We start from the raw sequence: 16,911 nt of genomic DNA on the forward strand, positions 1-16,911 counted from the left end.
AGAATGGCTGCCTTATTCTTCTGATCAGCAGAGGCCCAAATGGTAAAGGGCCTCTGCTGATACAGATTCAGGAGCTCCATTTCGTAGGGATTAGGAGCTCTGGAGCTCCTGAAGAGGCAGAATGGCTGCCTTATTCTTCTGATCAGCAGAGGCCCAAATGGTAAAGGGCCTCTGCTGATACAGATTCAGGAGCTCCGGAGATCCATTTCGTAGGATTGGGAGCTGAGGAGCTCCTGTAAGGGAATAAGGTCTCTCACACAACCATTAAAATTTTTTTGAAACACGTCCCCTGCAATTGCACTGGATGTCAAAAAAACTACTTTACAAAATGATGGCAATTTGGCCGCACAATTTTGTAGTCTTCCCGTTTTCCAAATGTATAACATTACATTTTTTTCTTCTAATGAATTTAAATGATATCCTATATGGTAAAATGCAATTCACTGATCAAGACATTCACCTAAATAAATTCAGTGAATTGTGAAGTATTTTCAAATCCTACATTGATTCATACAATGCAATTTATCAGCTAAAAACCCAAAATGAAGAAGAATTAAATAAAATTTACAAAATGATCGAAACAGAATTGATTCAAAGAAATATCTACCTACAAGTGTTATAAATGACATTTTAAATATTATTCCATATAATAATCGCTATACAAAGTCGTATTTATTTCTTGCCAAACTCATATCTGATGATTATCATATCACAGAGGCAAGCAGTATTCCAACTATTCCAAATTTCCTGTTTTATAAAGAATATGGAATTAAGTTAAACAAATCTGATGATTTCAAAGAAATTCATTTTATAAATATCGATATTCATGCAGAAAATACAATTTACAGAGCAATTATGTATAATAACTAGAAACATTCATCTCGTTCACTGAAAGAGAAGGATTTGATAAAGAGCAAACACTTGAAAGCACATTATATCCATATCAACTTTTTATTGAAGGATATTCATTACTTGAATTATGTTGTTATGGAGCAGTTGATTGTTTCAAGTTTTTAAGAACGAAATTCAATTCAGAAATAACTCAAAAATGTCTAAATTTATCATTTTTAGGAGGAAATCAAGAGATCATGAGTGAATGTTTGAAATATCAGGAACCAAATAAAGAATCCATGGAATATGCGATTGTTTCACACAACATTGATTTTGTTACATTCTTGATGAATGAGTACAATTTAGAGATCAAATTATCTTATTGTGGTATAATAATCTTGAATCATTTTTAGTTTATTTCGATCAAACTAATGATATTAACAAATGTTTTATTAATTCAGTGAACTTTACCTTTCCACCCCTTTTGGAATATTTCATTTCACTTGGTGCAAATATCAATGAAAAAGATAAAAATGGAAACACAGCACTTCATAATGTAGTAGCATGGAATTATGATGAAATGGCAGAAGTTCTTATTTCACATGGTGCAAATATCAATGAAAAAATAAATATGGAGAAACCGCACTTCATATTGCAGCTAAAAATTATAGTAAAGAAACTGTTAAATTTCTTATTTCACATGGTGCGAATATCAATGAAAAAATAAATATGGAGAAACCGCACTTCATATTGCAGCTAAAAATTATAGTAAAGAAACTGTTAAATTTCTTATTTCACATGGTGCGAATATCAATGAAAAAGATGAAGATGGAGAAACCGCACTTCATAATGTAGTAGTATGGAATAGTAAAGAAATGGCCGAAATTCTTATTTTACATGGTGCAAATATCCACGAAAAAAAAAATAAATATGGAGAAAACACACTTCATATTGGAGCGGCATGCTGCGAAAGAATATTCTTTTTCTGATATTGAGTCTAAATTATTTCGATAAGATTTTTGCTTCCATAAAAAGATTAAATTTATGATATATTGAAAGATAATCAGAAATAGAACATATATTATAAGTATGAGACAAAAAACGGAAGCCCCATTCAAATCTCACGTTTCTACCATTAGCAGCTCAAAAAATTTTTAGCTAATTTTGAGGGACATTAATATTCAATTTGCAAAAATGTCAAAAGAAAAAGAAGCTCAAATAATAGTCATACATCTTCCTTCACATCTAGCAAATATCAGTGCTTACTCTTTGGACTATAAATATTCCAAATGTAAAAGATATTCTCATTTTTTTATGTTTATGTGTTAATTAGTTAATAAAATGCAGATGTGTTTGAAATCTTATGTTAGTTTATTCTTCTAAAGCTGAAACAATGTCCAAGCTAAAAAATAAGATTAGGAGATAAAAAAAACATTCTCTTGCATTCAATATACAATTTTCAATTAAAAATTGAAAATTGTATTATTGAAGGCAAGAGAATGCAGTTTTCTTGCACAACATTTGAATTACAATTCAAAATTGAAATTCAAAAAGTGCAAGAAAAGTGCTAATTTTCTTTCATTTTATGGACGATACGATCAATAAATCTGGCCTGATTGATCAGCCAATGAAGAAATATGCTGCAAGTACAAGCAATGTTTTGGTTTCAAATGCTTTCTTTTTCTTTTTTGGTATATCGCAAATCAAAGATACCCCGATTGCAATTAATACTTTATCAGTCAAGAACGTCACAATATGCAGATCATCTATGCAATATATTACTACTACTGAATGCGGATGTTTGCATACTTTTTCTGCTTGTAATCCAAATCTCAGGATTAATTTCTATGAAAATGAAATCCAAATGATAGAATGTGGTGTTTGTGTGATTTATAATGAAAAAGGAAACAACTACCGATTTGATTCTAACCAATTTTTTATATGAAAAAATCTGATGAAATTCTTTCAGAATACGGTTCAAAACAAACAGATTTTATACAAAACAATATCTCTGATTGTGGGTCTTTAGATCACACTCCACGATCTATAATTAAAGCAGATACTAATATGACAATCAATTATTGCAAATTTGTACACAATCTAAAATCCGATATACTAATAAAACAAAACTTGAATTTTAACATTGAAAATACTCTATTCCAAGATCTTCATCTCCATAATAACATATTGGTCGAAGCATCACCATATAAAGCATATTTGAATAATTGCTTTTTTATCGATATAAACATTGCTTATCCTGACTCATTTTTCAAGCATTGTAAATTGACAAATTGCATTTGTTCTTCTGATATAAATTCAACGAAATTCTTTACGATAAGTCCTGATTTAAAGCCTTTTGATGTTGATTTTCATGAAGTCAATGTATTTCCAGCTTGTAGCTTTAATATAAATAATATATCAAATAGGATAAATATCAAAGAAATAAATATTTCTGAATACACAATTAGTGATTCCAAGTTCATTGATATAAATCATGATGAAGTTGGTGGTGCAATCAAAATATTGACTTCACAAATCGATTTGAATATCATTCATACTATTTTTAACAACCTCACGACATTCTCATTATATAACAACGTAGACGGTGGAGCAATATATCTAATTACTCTTTCAGGGAAAGTTCAATTAGATAGGCTTTGCATAATGCATTGTTCTGCTTTGGATTCAAATCATTTTATTTCAGCAGATATTCGATCAAATAATGAAACTTCTTTCGTATTTAATAATTCATGTATAATTAATTGTCTAAATCATTTAGATTATACCGGGCAAACAATGGAAATACATGCATCATCAATCTTTGATCATTTGAATATTTCTAATAATCACCCAGAAAGATATGCAGCTTTTTGTAATTCGACAAACAATGAAAAGAATTTAACTTTTTCGACATCTGTTTCAAACACTCTTATTTATAATAATTCCATTATTGGGAATTGCTTGATGCTCTGTCCAAATATATTCTCTATTCATCAAGTTAATTTCATTGATAATGTAAAAACCACGTAAATAAAACAGTTTACTTTACCGGATATCAACAATTTGATTCATCGAATCTATATTTCAATGGAAATGTAAACTTTAGTGCAGCAGAATCAAGTGAAATTAATCAAATCAGTTTTGAAGACTATTGTTTCAGAAAAACGCCAGAACCGCCAGCCGTCAAAAATAATAAATGGGTTCCATATGTCATAGCAGGTGCCTCCGTTTTTGTTATCACTGTTGTAGTCATTGCAATATTCATGTTTAGACTTCATTTTCGTTACAGAAAATTAGAAGATCGTCGAACTCTTGAACGCAGTCTTCAAGAAGATTTTGGATAATAAACTTCAAAGAAAAATATAATTGATATATACCATGAATTAAAACTATCTCCATGTTAAAAAAAATGATATATTTGGTTTTTTAAAATGTGTTACTTTTCCATAAATCGCATGTTTTTAAGGGTGCCCTTACGGCTTCATGACATGATCTTCAATTCAGATGTTTAAGGTTGATTTTCAATGAAACTTCACGCCAGATGTCAAAAATTTGAATCAAAGTCAGATTAGCATAAGGCATTAAGGGGGCACTTTCCACTTTCTTTCGCAGTTTCTTTAATATTATGTTTTGCTGCAAAATGAAGTGCGGTTCTTTCATATTTGTCCTTTTCATTGATATTCCAAAAGGGAAGGAATATTAAACATCATTGAATAAACAAAGCATTCGTTAACATCAATAGTTTGATCGAAATAAACTACAAAGGATTCAAGTTTATTGTAAATTCCACAATATTCTAAGTCGATTTCTATGTTGCACTCATTCATCAAGAATGCAATAAAATCAATGTTGTGTGAAATAAATGCATAGCTCATGCATCCATTTCCTAGTTCTTTATGTTTCAAATATTCACTCATGATCTCTTGATTTCGTCCTAAAATCTAATAAATTTTTGGCTAAATCTCTTGCCTTTCTCCACCTGAGAAGCTCCAAAGCTCCCAATCTCTGCAAAATGGATCCTTGAATTTCCTGAATCTGTACCAGCAGAGACCTTTTACCATTTTGGTCCCTGCTGATAAGAAGATTATGAAATATATAATCAAGGATACAAAACCATCTTATGCACAAATTTTCAAAAAAAGTATTCAAATATCTAAGCTTTGGGTTGTTGACTTTTTTTAATAATGAAGATATAGACTCTTAATCATATTTAAGCAAAATATCAAGACTCTTGATCATATTTTTAAACATCTGATCGACTAATTTTGAGAAATCTTGATCAGCAGGCCCTCAGTGAAAATTCCATTTTTAAGGTTTTGGTCAAATCTCTTATCTTTGATATCTAAAACGACAAATAGGTAGACAATTGTATGGGCATGCTATGGCCATGCTTATGCATAACTATATCTATTCAATCAAGAGAAAATAGACCTCAAAGCGTCGAAAATTGAATAGTTGTAAACTAAAGGGGTGATCACCGTAAAATTGAATAAAAGTCGTATCTAAATAAAAAAACCTCCAAAATTCATTTTTCACGATGTCACTAGAAAAAGATACTGAGATTATGGTTCATATCAATAAAGAGGGAAAGGATATACAAGTGAAAACTAGACCAAGTGAAAGCTCCGACGAATTCATGAAAAAGATAGCAAATTTATTTTGCGTTCAGCCATCAGAGATAAAAATTCGTTGTGGAACACAACAATTGCAAGCTGGTTATACAGTTGGAAAATATGGCATTCAGAACGGATCAAAGATTGAAATAACTGTTAGAACCAGAGGCGGAATGTAATAGCGCATTAATTACTAAACAGATTTTATCATAAAAACATTTAATTATTTCTTAAATACTACTTTTAATAAAATTCTCATAACAAAGATTAAGATTTGCGAACACTAGGTGAAAATAAATATGGGTAATAAATTTATTCGGAGATTTTATCGAAATAAAGTCTATGGATTGCCTAAAACTATTAAAAAACAATTTTTAGTGTAAATAACGAAATAAACAGGAAGATAAAATTCTGCAATTATGTTTTTGTCTTTGACTGTTGATTGTTGGTCATTTCCGGTTGAGCTTGTTGAGTTTGAGGTGAATTTACTTCATCCGCAATTTCTTTTTCAAGATCTTCTAGTTCCCTTTGCATTTTTCCTATATTGACTATATATCTTTCTTCCATCTGTTTGATCAGTTCTTGTTGCTTCAATAGATCTTCCACTGTCGCCATTTTAATTTGTCACTTTTTTGTTTTAAAACTGAAAAAGTAAAAATATTTTTCTACATAAAACACGTCCAGATGAATTTGGAAATTTAGTCATACTAATTTCAATAAACAAACAAAGATATTAGCAAAGAAAAAAACTTGTTTGCATGAATATGAGATTCCAAAAATGAGCTGAAACGCATTAGATAGTGGAAATAGAGGACCTTACAAATGGTGTAATGTTTGTTCCATTAATTGCCCTTTAAAAACGAATCATGCTGGATAGTGAACATGTTCATTGTTTCTCCATCATTGTTCACTTGTCTTTTCAATGAATCGATCTTTTTTTCTGAGTGTTCAAGTTGTGATTTCAGTGTAGCAATTTTATTACCTTTAGTAGAAAGTTGAGATTTCAATTACTGAAATTAGGAATCTTTTTGGGAAGTCTTTTCAGAACTTTTAACGTTCATGAAAATTAGAATCTGCAAACGATTAAAGAAATTATTTGCAATTTGGACGGAGCTTGCCTACGGCCAAATTGCAAATAATTTTTTAAATTGTTTGTGATTCAAAATTGAAAGAAAAAAATCTTAAGGCTTCTCTCCAAGTGAAGTGATCCTCTCAATTTTTGGCATCTTCGTGACCTCTGAGGTACCTAAAAAGCTGGTTTTTACACTTGAAAATGTAATAAACATCATATATGATACATACATTTATTATATATCCGTTTTGTTTTGAATCAAAGTCTTTTTTTAGGGAAGTTGAAATTATCTTGCATTTTCCGGAAAAATCGATTTTTAGCAACTTTCGATATTTTAATTCAACGGTCGATAGGCTCTACAATTGCTATATTCCCATCTCATGATTTTGACATTTCTCGGTCGGAATTGCAATTCCAACCATGAAAAAAAGAGCTTCATTTTTTAACAAATATAAGAAGCTTATAGCATATCAAAAGTATTTGTCATTTTATTTTTGTCCAACATTGAGTTTTTAATTTTGCTAGCTGACCTTCCCCGTGGACTCCAACCCCATGTGAAGTGACTTTTTTGCAAAATAATAATAAAAATGAAATGCTCATATACTGACAATCTCGAAACAAATATTATCTCAAAATCATGGTTTTGGATTTACAATAATCAAAACTAAAAATGAATTTTGATCAAAACAAATTTACTAAAAATGAACTACTAGGCATAATCTATATTCTATCAACTCAACGACTATATATCTTTCAGATTAAATCCATTGAATAAACTTTAGCATAGAACGTACACAACACGTAAGAGAGAAACGATTTATTTCATGAATCAAATACTTTTCAATAGGAAAGTATAATGTTTTGTTTACTCGTTTTGATATATTTTTTCAAAATACTGTAAGTTTAGCTGTTTATGTGCAAGATATGTTTCTGCAAGTAGTGATAAAGAAATTGAATATACTTTTTATTCGTGATTTTCCTATGTTTAATAAATTATAATATAAGCATACCTGGTGCTAATAATATAGTGTGCAAATGGTGTAAATTTTGATAATATGTCATTTACATTTGTTTGCAAAAAGCAATTTGCATGAATGATGAAATCAGATATACGAATTTGAGTATTTCGATGTTTTTTGAAGTGCAGATAGCAGTTGATAGACAGCTAAAACGATCTAAAGGTGTTGGGATTTTCCAAATTTTTCATGTTTTAGAAAAAATGCAATTAAAGTTATAGAATTTTTAAACGTATTTTAAGGGTGCACTCGTATGTACGTTTATTTGAGAGGAGGAGGATTACCCTCTCAATTTTGAGGGATTCGTTAGTTTATTTTCTCGATGAATATGCAATAAAATTTGATTTTTACCTTATCAATATACTTCATATAATATACACATGTTCATGTAAAAACTTTTTTCCAAAATCCTCAGGAATTAAGGGATTTTTGAATTTTAAGAATTTTTTTCGAATTTTTTCGAAAAAAAAATATTTTCAGAACAGCCTTAACGGCTAAGATTTAGGAACAATGTTAAGTATCAAAAAGAAAGGAGGTCTGATATAGACAACATATATCGTTGAAGGTTGAAAAAATCTCTAATATTTGAGCCCAAAATTTCAAATTTTAATTTTTTGAAAAAAGAGGCCACCCGTATGAACGTTTATTTGAGAGGAGGAGGATTATATTTTTGAAAGGGTGAAACATTATGAATATGTTAATTATATAATAATATGTATTATTATAAAAAAGAAAAAATAAAGCACGTTAAAATTTTTCTTTCTTGATTTTTTACAAAATCTACTTAGAATTATGCAAAATATGACTAAATAATTATAAATTTCAAGTTAAATTTTAATTTTGATAAATAATTTAAATTTCAAAATATCAAGTTCGGTTCGACTATGTATGTAGTAATTCCTCAATAAAGTGCCAAAACCCTATTAAATATATGAACATTTTCAACATTTTAATGTTTTTATTTAAAAATTTGTTGGAATATGAGCTTCAAACAATTATTATGTAAATAAAAATAATTAAATATATGTATTTATTCGTATTACAACCGTAGTAAGTCGATTCTTCCTTTCTTCTACTGAGATTTGAATTTGATTTCGAATTGTAAAGAGATTCAAAGGGAAAATACTAGCGGATAAAAACTACCTCCATGAAAGGGTCATAATGGAGTCAAGTTGTATTTTTTGATATTTTTTGCTTTTCGAGCCTAAATAGGTAGCCAAGATAATGCCTAAAAATAAGGTTCTAAATTCTGAAGTTTACATGATCCTCTCGTGTGCACCCTTAAAACATCAATATTTTTTGAAAAAATAGAAGTTAAAATCTTTTTGCAGACTTACCACGACTTTATTTTTAAATTCTATCACTGCAATATAACAAAATTTTATGTCTTATAATAGGTTTATATTGTAAGTTTGTCGAAATTTCTATTATTCAATAATAGGTATTTCTTATTCGAAATTTGATTGAAAAAAATATGTTCATAATAGCTTAACTTAGAGGTTAACGCACAAAATATTATAGTATCTTTATTTCTTCAAGTTATCAAATTTAATTTTGGTTCATTTCTTAAAACACTCAATCACTTTTATCCAGAATAGTAAACATTCAAAAATTAGTATAAATGATGATAAATTTAGATGTTTATTTGTATTACAGCTGGAATTTGATTTAATTTTTGGTGTATATGCGAGAGGTAAGCAAGTCATTTTAGAGTTCCTCTTTTTTATAACACGTTTTTATCCTTTATATTTGATAGTTTCGTTTTGATCTCCAATAATATTTTATTAAAATAATTTTTCTTCTATTTCCTGTGTATAGTACCTTTACGATAAATTAAAAGTATTGGCCGTCTCATTTTTCTTTTAAAACAATTTTGAAATTTTTGCTGGATCAACTTGAGTGTGGACTCCGAGCCATGTGAAGTGACTTTTTTGGATTTCTTTAACGATAATGGAATATATATATTACAGCGATATTAAAATAAATACTATTCTTTGAAATGATATCCAAAGTTCAATATTCAGATTAATGCTTCATATTTTCAATCAATTCATGTAATATTCTATATACACACAATTTAGAATTATATATATTATCACGCTGCAGTATAATTTTCACTGTATGAAAAAAATTATAAGATATGAGAACAATTAATTATATTTTGATGGACAGAACTTATTGACTTGGGAATTATTCAGCATACCAAGGCTGTCAACACTAAAAATATGCAAAAATCTCAAAGTTAAGTAAAAAACAAATATCATTGTCATTAATCTCATATTTCCTATTCCAAATATTTACATTTTCTTAATACTTAACTTAACCAAACGTTTATAGGTCCAGATTAATAGGATATAATAATTTTGTAAATTTTTTGATTATTCTCGCTAAATTTGTCTTTAAGAGTATATTAATCGAGATAAACTAACAGTACATATTATAATATCGTAAGAAGATTACAGGTATATCGCATAAATTTTCGTAATTGAGAATTGATTGCGAAGAAAAAATTAGAATCTGGCATTGATATTAAGGATTTATTGTGTCCTTGGGCCGGTGATTCGAATGAGCTCAAGTTGTATTTTTTCAAAAAAATTTTGTTCTCGAGATGAAAAAATCATTCGCTCGCGAGAAAATGTGAAGTCAAACGACGATACGGCTGTTTGGCCGGAGAGAAGCCTTAAAGAAGTGTTATTTTTGAATATCGGTATTCTTTCTTTGATATAAAAGTTGATAATTTAGTCTAAATATGATTTGTATCAATTCATGTAAAAAGGTACATTCACTATTTTTGACAAAATTTTAAATTTTCATGGGGTTGTAAATCTTATAATAACTAGATGAATAAGGAATGAATCCCAGTATAATGTGCATCATTATATTAAACACTATATGTAAGGCTAATGATTCTATTAACACTTATGAAGATCTATAGTATTTGAGCAGATAAATTTGATAATTTCCAAAACTCTTATATTTCAAAATTAAAGTGTGCGAATGCATTTAAATGAGAGCAAAAAGAGATTGATGCTGTTAAAACTATGTGTTAATTTGCAATTATTTCGCATCACAAGAACTACCCAGTAAATTCGGCTATCTTTCTTTGCAATTATTCTCCATTATACATATAATATAATGGTTAGGGTTTGAAGAAAAGTTACTAGAGAATTATTGACTTTTGAAATAATGCAGAATTTTACTTGAAGAAATCATTAATTTATGAGTTCCAAATTGCTAAGCATGATGAAGGATCATTAAATTTGCTACAATTAAATACACTTATTGCAGAATTAAGATTTTTGAAATTAAAAGTTTGAAATATTGCCTTTTTGAATAAAAATTTAAATTTTATTATATAATCATGATAATATCTTATAGAAATTAAAAGAAAATATTTTAAACCATTCAAATATTTTGAATGTCTTATCAATTTAAAATATTAAAAGATAGCTTGATCTTATCATCATTAGTTGTTATCAAAGTTTTCTTCTTTTGATGAACAACAGTAAATGATTTGTTAATTACTTGTCTTCCTTTTTCGCAGCAAAATCGAAAGTTATGATGATAATCTTGTTGTCAATTTTGAAACTCTCTGATTTACAAGTAAGCATTCCTTTGGAAAAGCAGTCCTATTCTGTTTTCAAGATATTTTAAAGCCTCCATTTCATACAATGCGCAGATCTATTCGAAATTGCAAGAACTCTCAAGAAAAATGCAGCAGCAAAGAAGATTCCATAGTTTCTAGCATAAAAAATTTACATCCTTAATACAACAGTTAAAGAGAAGCTCGAAAAGAAAATGTTTAACCATAAAGCTGGAAACCATTCGATATCTACTATTAGATATAATAAAAAGTTAATTGTAACATATTTTACATGCTATTTGCTGACTCTGTTCCATTAGATTACCATATATCTTTTTGAAATCTAAAATATTTTTACGATCTTAACCATGTGTTGTTGAAACCATATATCAATCTTAGCTAAAGTATAGTTTATGAGTCTGTCACCATCTAATGTATGAATTTTCAAAAATGTCAAATATGTTCATTTTTTCTGTAGATTCAGCCATAATTTCACGTTGTTATACTATTCAACTATTATTTAATATTTTTATCGATTTAAATATATGATGAGATGCTTAGTTCTCCTGGAAATCGATTTTTAATCGCAATTTTAACTTTCCAAAAAAATTCAAAAATAAAAATCCCTCTCAATTTTCTAAGTTTTATAACTCGCCAAATCTCTAGCCAAATTTTTTTGGCCCGTATAAATATTGTTAGGCACTATATAGGGATGCTATTTATCCTATTTTCATCCCATTTTACTGTTATCGCCTAGTGAATGTACCTTTTCATGTAAAAAGTGTAATTATAGTCTATGCCTCATAATTCATCAATTAAAAGTTAATAAAAAGAGGAATGAAGAGAATTTTTTTACACATGACAAATAAAAATATAAATAATAAATTTATGGTTCCAATTGAGAAGATTTTGCGAAAGCCTCAGTATCAACAAGTTCTGGCAATGGCATTTGTTTGACCTTAATTAGCATATTCTTTGACAAAATCCAGTTGATATCTCTTCCCCAAGGCTTGAAAATCTCCTTTACAATACTCGAATAAATTCTGTATTTCGAGAAATTCAAAACTTCTTCACCAGATCCAGGAAGTTTCTTCTTCGATGGATTGCCATCGTGTGTGTAAACCAAGTTAGTAAGCATTGGTCCGATGTAAGGAATCGCACAAGTAACAGGTGTAGATTTAAGACGCTCCATGTAAATGGCAAATTGTCTTGAAGGTGAAGTGAACTCCTGAGCTTTCAAAAAGTTGTCTTTGTTTTCTTGCGAAACGAAATCCCAACTCTTTGAGAGTCTTGTGATTGCAGGGTTGCAGAGTGCACCGAATATCTCGAATACCAACTGGAAACTCGATATATCCAATGCTGCAACCATGATTTCAATCCATCTCGAAATCAGTTCACCTCTTTCTTGTGGACTTTCTTTTGACAAAATGCAAGTCACGATGTAAGAAGTGATGGTGTTGAAGTGCTCAGTCATCTTCATGATGTTCGGTGCGAGAACCCATTTGTCTGGTTTGGTCCAACTTGTTCCGATAAATTCTGAAGCAGGCATTGCATTCAAAATTTCAAGTTCGTAGTAGCTCAAGTGCTCTGCGACAATGAGGGGACTCGATTGGAAAACTAAATCTAAACTCATGTCAACTTCAATACTATTATCAAAAGTGACATTGGCACTTTTATCGTAATCTGATTCCTGAGCTGTCCAACCGATCAAAGAGACCAATTCTGAGACTTCCTGGAAGTCGGACAAGAACCATTTGTTCCATACATCCAAGAGCGCGCGTAATCTCGCTTGTCTTGTCTCATTATAATCTCCGGATTCGTATGCAGACTTAATATGCTTCACGACAACGGGGATTTCCATCTTTATGGTGTGTACGCAGAAGATGTATGAGTATGGATACAATGGATCGTCGTTAGCCGGTTCGAATATGATGCGAGAAAGGATTTCAATTGGACCAGCTGAAACAATCTTGTTTCCTTTGGCATCTTCAGTAATAATGACACGTGGATCGGCCATGGAACCCAATGAAATGACACCTTTGGCGGGTTCAACAACATTTTTGTCACTTTTCTTTTCTTCAATTTGTTGTTTAAGAAGTTCGATGGAGTTTTTCTTCTGTACGAGGCGTTTGTTGGCGACGTGGTAGTCCAATTTGACCTTTGCGAGTCTCTCGAATGCTCTGGCGGCTTCAGGTGATGTATCTGAGAGAACTTGGTAGTCGATTTCGAGAGATCTCTGTTCATTCTTCAAGTCTTGGTACTTCTGCTCATCTGTCTTGAGGGCATCTGTGATTTTCTTGTCGAGAGGAACGAAACTGGCTCGAACTCGCTCTAATTCTGCTTTCAAATCTTTCTCTTTTTGTTCGGCTGCGGCGATTCGATTAGAAATGACTTGGTTCATGTTCTGAGCTTCTTTGATTTCGTTAGCTTTGGCTTGGTTCCTGTCATGGACATCCTGAATTGTTTTATAAGATTCTTCCATTCTCTCTTCAGTAGATTGAAGTACGCTTTCCAGGAAGACTTTCCTGTCATTGTAGAATTGAACCTGCCTTCTTGTGGCCCACCATTGAAGGAATTGATCAGATAAGGAATTAACGCGAGAATGGATATCAATGAACTCTTTTGAGAGCTCAAGGACTTCCCCTTTGAGTGATGGAATGAGGCTGTTGATCTGGGAAATAAGAGTAAGGTATTGTGCGTTCATTAAGTTAAATCTTGATGTATATTCATTATGTAATGCGTTTCCGGATGATAACCTCTGATCAATGACACGAACTTCAGATGTATAAAGCTTCTTAGCGGTATCGAGTTCTTGACGAAGTAATTTTGCAAGGTTTGATTTTTCTTGTTCTCTTTGAGCCATAATTTCATCTTGCATATTATCTTCATGAGTAAGTTCGACTTTCTTTGCTTGTAAAGCATCAAGTTCTTTCTTATATTTCTCAATTGTTACTTCAGCCTCTTCTTTTCTCTTGCAAGCGTTATCAAGGTGACGTTTGAGACTTGAGATATCGCTAGTTAAGACGTGTGAAGAGTCTTCGTTGATAATTCCAGGGAATCTTGTGTATAATGCCAATAATTTTCTTTCGCTTCTTCTAATTTTTTCGAGATATTCTGTTCTTTTAGTGCAAATTTCTGCGATTTCTGGGATCTTTTGAATGATTTCTCTTGTTTTGCCTCTATATATTGCAATATCCTTCTCAATCACTTCATTCTGATTACTATACTCGATAGCTTTCTTCCTGAGTTGATTGATCATGTCTTTTAGATCCTCATTAGTTTTGTCTTGCAAGTTTTTCGTTATATCTTCCATAAATAAATGTATAAAAAAAATTATGTAATTTAGGGTAATTCGCTCCCCCGCTCAATTTACATGTCAAATAAAATTCATCCCCAATAAATTCCTGTTGATATATCAATAATAGCTTTGTCTTAGTATAAAATAGTTATGTCATTAAAAAACATATGTTCTAATCAATTGATAAGATGAATTTGAATCAAATATATGGTGGCACTATATGTCTGTTCTTCCCACCATCTGATTTTCTCTATGGTTGTTCGGAAAGTCCTCCAATTCCATTATATTACCCATTGAGAATATTTCTTTTGATTATTTTTTCTAATTAAAATGTAAATTGTTCCTTTACATATAACACATGATCATTGGATTCCAATCCTTTTCAATAGTTTGATTAGTATTGCAGTGATTAAAATTATTTATTTTATTGATTGTATTAAGATGTTATAGTGATTAAAATTACTTCTTATAAAGCTTATTTGCTTCTTTGTGATTCCTTTTTCTCTTATAATTATGATTTTGCTATAGATTTTATGATTTTGTCATGGATAATTATTTTCTTTCAAAATTTGAAAAGGTGCACGTTTAAAATTCAATGCAAGATCCAGCCACAGCCCTAGAGAACTTTGATAAGGAAGTTGAATGTAGGTGCTCCTTTATTATATCCCATTCTGAAAATTTAGTCAATAATATGCTCTGTGCGCTCGATCTTGCCTTAATGGGTATCCCAGAACCGGTTAGGAACATGCCAATGAAACAACTTATGAGTGATTATGATGGAGATATCATAAAGGCTGCAGAATCCTATCAGTGTAATGAAAATATAGATCAACAGCAGAAGAAAAATCAGCATCAAAAGCGAAGAGGGCGGAAGCCTAGATCGCCAAATATTCCCAAGCTATAATTCATTTGTACAAATTTCCAGTTATCAAAATTGTAGTATAAGGCATATTGAAAATATACAGATATATTATTCTCCTCGACATCAAATTCCATGCAATAAATGAAATATCTTATAGCATTTACTCATTGTGAAGTCGATTAAAATTAGTTTTCACCTAAGATAATTAATTTTATATTTTTAAAATGCAAAATCATTGCTTTGAATCATTGTATTGACTTTTAGGGACTTATGATTTGGAATTATTAGAAAAAGGGAAAAATACTCAATTTTGAATTAATTTTCACTCTCTATAACTATATGTCTTTATTTAAACAATAAACACGGCAAAAACTTAAGTTTTGAGTGCCTTTGTGATATAAATTAAACAATTTTGTCAATTAATTTTCTTCAATTAAATTTGCGGCAGGGAATAATCTTATAAGGTTCTTTAAAGTAATAATATATGTTTTGATTATTTTCTTTCAACTCTTTCATCTTATTATTCACTAATGTCAAATTTGTTTTGCTATTTGAATGAATTGCAATGACATCTTTGAATGGATAGAGTGCATTATATCCGCATCTTGTTTTTTCAACATTTTCTGGGCAAATTTTGAACTTCTTTTTGTTTGTCAATACTTCTGCATCAACTCCATAAAATCTGTGAGATGAAATAGCTTTTATGCTTAATTTTAGCCAATGTAGAAGCGTCTGTAGATGCCCATCATCCCATTTTGTCATTGAATCAATCCATTCATCACCTTTCTCGTTAAAATACTCAGCAGCATATCTTCCAAAGAGGTATCCAACACCTCCTTGTAAGTATATTCTAGTTGGCTTATGAGCACAAATGCAATGGCCTTTTAAGACAATTTCATTTCGTGGCTTGGTTGTATTCTCGAGTTCAGCAATATATTTTTGTGTTTCTTCAATGTCAACTGTAACATCATCTGTAAGAGACCAATACCAATCAAAATTTGTATTCTCTACGAAGTATTTTACACCGACAACTCTTTTTATTCCACGATCTCTATCTTCTAGCCACGAGTGATTGATTTGGAGGAATTTATCATAGTATGGTGGTGGTTCTAGGTAGTAATCCGGGTAATCTTTCTGAACTGGAGAGAGAAAAACAGCTTTGTGATAGCCGTCATCATTAACTTTTTTCATCCATATATCCCATGGAAGGCTTCTGCGTGTAGAATTTGGTACTGTTATGATTCCGAAGAAAATTCTGCCATAATTCTTGAGGTTATATTTAAATTTGATCTCATCTGAAGAAATTATTGTGGAAAATACCATTAATAACTGAACTAATGCCATTAAGCATAGTAATGATGATGGAATCCAGGCATGTTTTGTAATCCTATTGATAGATTTTCGCTTAAATTTTACATTTAAATTCATATACTTGAAGAAAAGTGACAAAGATTTAGGATATTGAAGATCTGTAAAATTCATAAATCCGAAAATTATAGAATTTGTTGCAGATAAATAACCTTGTTTTGTATTTTTCGCAAGATCATGATGAACTAATTTCAGTTTTCTTTTGGTCACAGTAATGTAAAAACTCAACATTACATTATGTCATGTGATAGGGTGTTCAAAAGGTTTA

General features: G+C 30.4%; 6 protein-coding genes and 1 pseudogene across 7 annotated transcripts, besides 4 other annotated features; 4 read left to right on the top strand and 3 right to left on the bottom strand.

Annotated features, from left to right (window-relative positions):
• Positions 1 to 236: part of a mobile genetic element that runs on past the window's edge.
• A 619-nt stretch (positions 237 to 855) lies between these two features.
• TVAGG3_0916000 lies at positions 856 to 1,244 on the top strand (annotated as a pseudogene). Its single transcript has one exon. A coding segment is annotated over exon 1 (389 nt).
• On the top strand, positions 1,245 to 1,558 carry TVAGG3_0916010 (spectrin binding; the record flags this gene model as incomplete). Its single annotated transcript, XM_001289318.2, has 1 exon — positions 1,247 to 1,558. A coding segment is annotated over one exon (312 nt), but the record flags the coding sequence as incomplete, so codon positions are not given.
• A 2,738-nt stretch (positions 1,559 to 4,296) lies between these two features.
• Positions 4,297 to 4,409: a mobile genetic element.
• A 959-nt stretch (positions 4,410 to 5,368) lies between these two features.
• Positions 5,369 to 5,623, top strand: TVAGG3_0916030 (ubiquitin-like family; the record flags this gene model as incomplete). Its single annotated transcript, XM_001315275.1, has 1 exon — positions 5,369 to 5,623. The coding sequence occupies one exon, from the start codon at positions 5,369 to 5,371 to the stop codon at positions 5,621 to 5,623; it is 255 nt and encodes an 84-aa protein (XP_001315310.1).
• A 131-nt stretch (positions 5,624 to 5,754) lies between these two features.
• On the bottom strand, positions 5,755 to 6,065 carry TVAGG3_0916040 (uncharacterized protein; the record flags this gene model as incomplete). The annotated part of the gene is made up of 1 exon (XM_001315274.1): positions 5,862 to 6,059. One exon carries the CDS (start codon positions 6,057 to 6,059, stop codon positions 5,862 to 5,864), a length of 198 nt encoding a protein of 65 aa, XP_001315309.1.
• A 1,708-nt stretch (positions 6,066 to 7,773) lies between these two features.
• Positions 7,774 to 8,813: a mobile genetic element.
• Positions 8,814 to 10,302: 1,489 nt separating this feature from the next.
• Positions 10,303 to 11,885: a mobile genetic element.
• A 39-nt stretch (positions 11,886 to 11,924) lies between these two features.
• TVAGG3_0916070 (guanine nucleotide exchange factor family) lies at positions 11,925 to 14,441 on the bottom strand (the record flags this gene model as incomplete). Its single annotated transcript, XM_001315273.1, has 1 exon — positions 12,002 to 14,428. The coding sequence occupies one exon, from the start codon at positions 14,426 to 14,428 to the stop codon at positions 12,002 to 12,004; it is 2,427 nt and encodes an 808-aa protein (XP_001315308.1).
• A 567-nt stretch (positions 14,442 to 15,008) lies between these two features.
• On the top strand, positions 15,009 to 15,471 carry TVAGG3_0916080 (Nbl1 / Borealin N terminal family; the record flags this gene model as incomplete). The annotated part of the gene is made up of 1 exon (XM_001315272.1): positions 15,009 to 15,317. The coding sequence occupies one exon, from the start codon at positions 15,009 to 15,011 to the stop codon at positions 15,315 to 15,317; it is 309 nt and encodes a 102-aa protein (XP_001315307.1).
• A 65-nt stretch (positions 15,472 to 15,536) lies between these two features.
• On the bottom strand, positions 15,537 to 16,699 carry TVAGG3_0916090 (uncharacterized protein; the record flags this gene model as incomplete). The annotated part of the gene is made up of 1 exon (XM_001315271.2): positions 15,705 to 16,619. One exon carries the CDS (start codon positions 16,617 to 16,619, stop codon positions 15,705 to 15,707), a length of 915 nt encoding a protein of 304 aa, XP_001315306.2.
• Positions 16,700 to 16,911: the final 212 nt, after the last annotated feature.

The sequence above is a fragment of the Trichomonas vaginalis genome, chromosome I (genome assembly GCF_026262505.1).
Source record: "Trichomonas vaginalis G3 chromosome I, whole genome shotgun sequence".
Classification (NCBI taxonomy): domain Eukaryota; phylum Parabasalia; order Trichomonadida; family Trichomonadidae; genus Trichomonas; species Trichomonas vaginalis.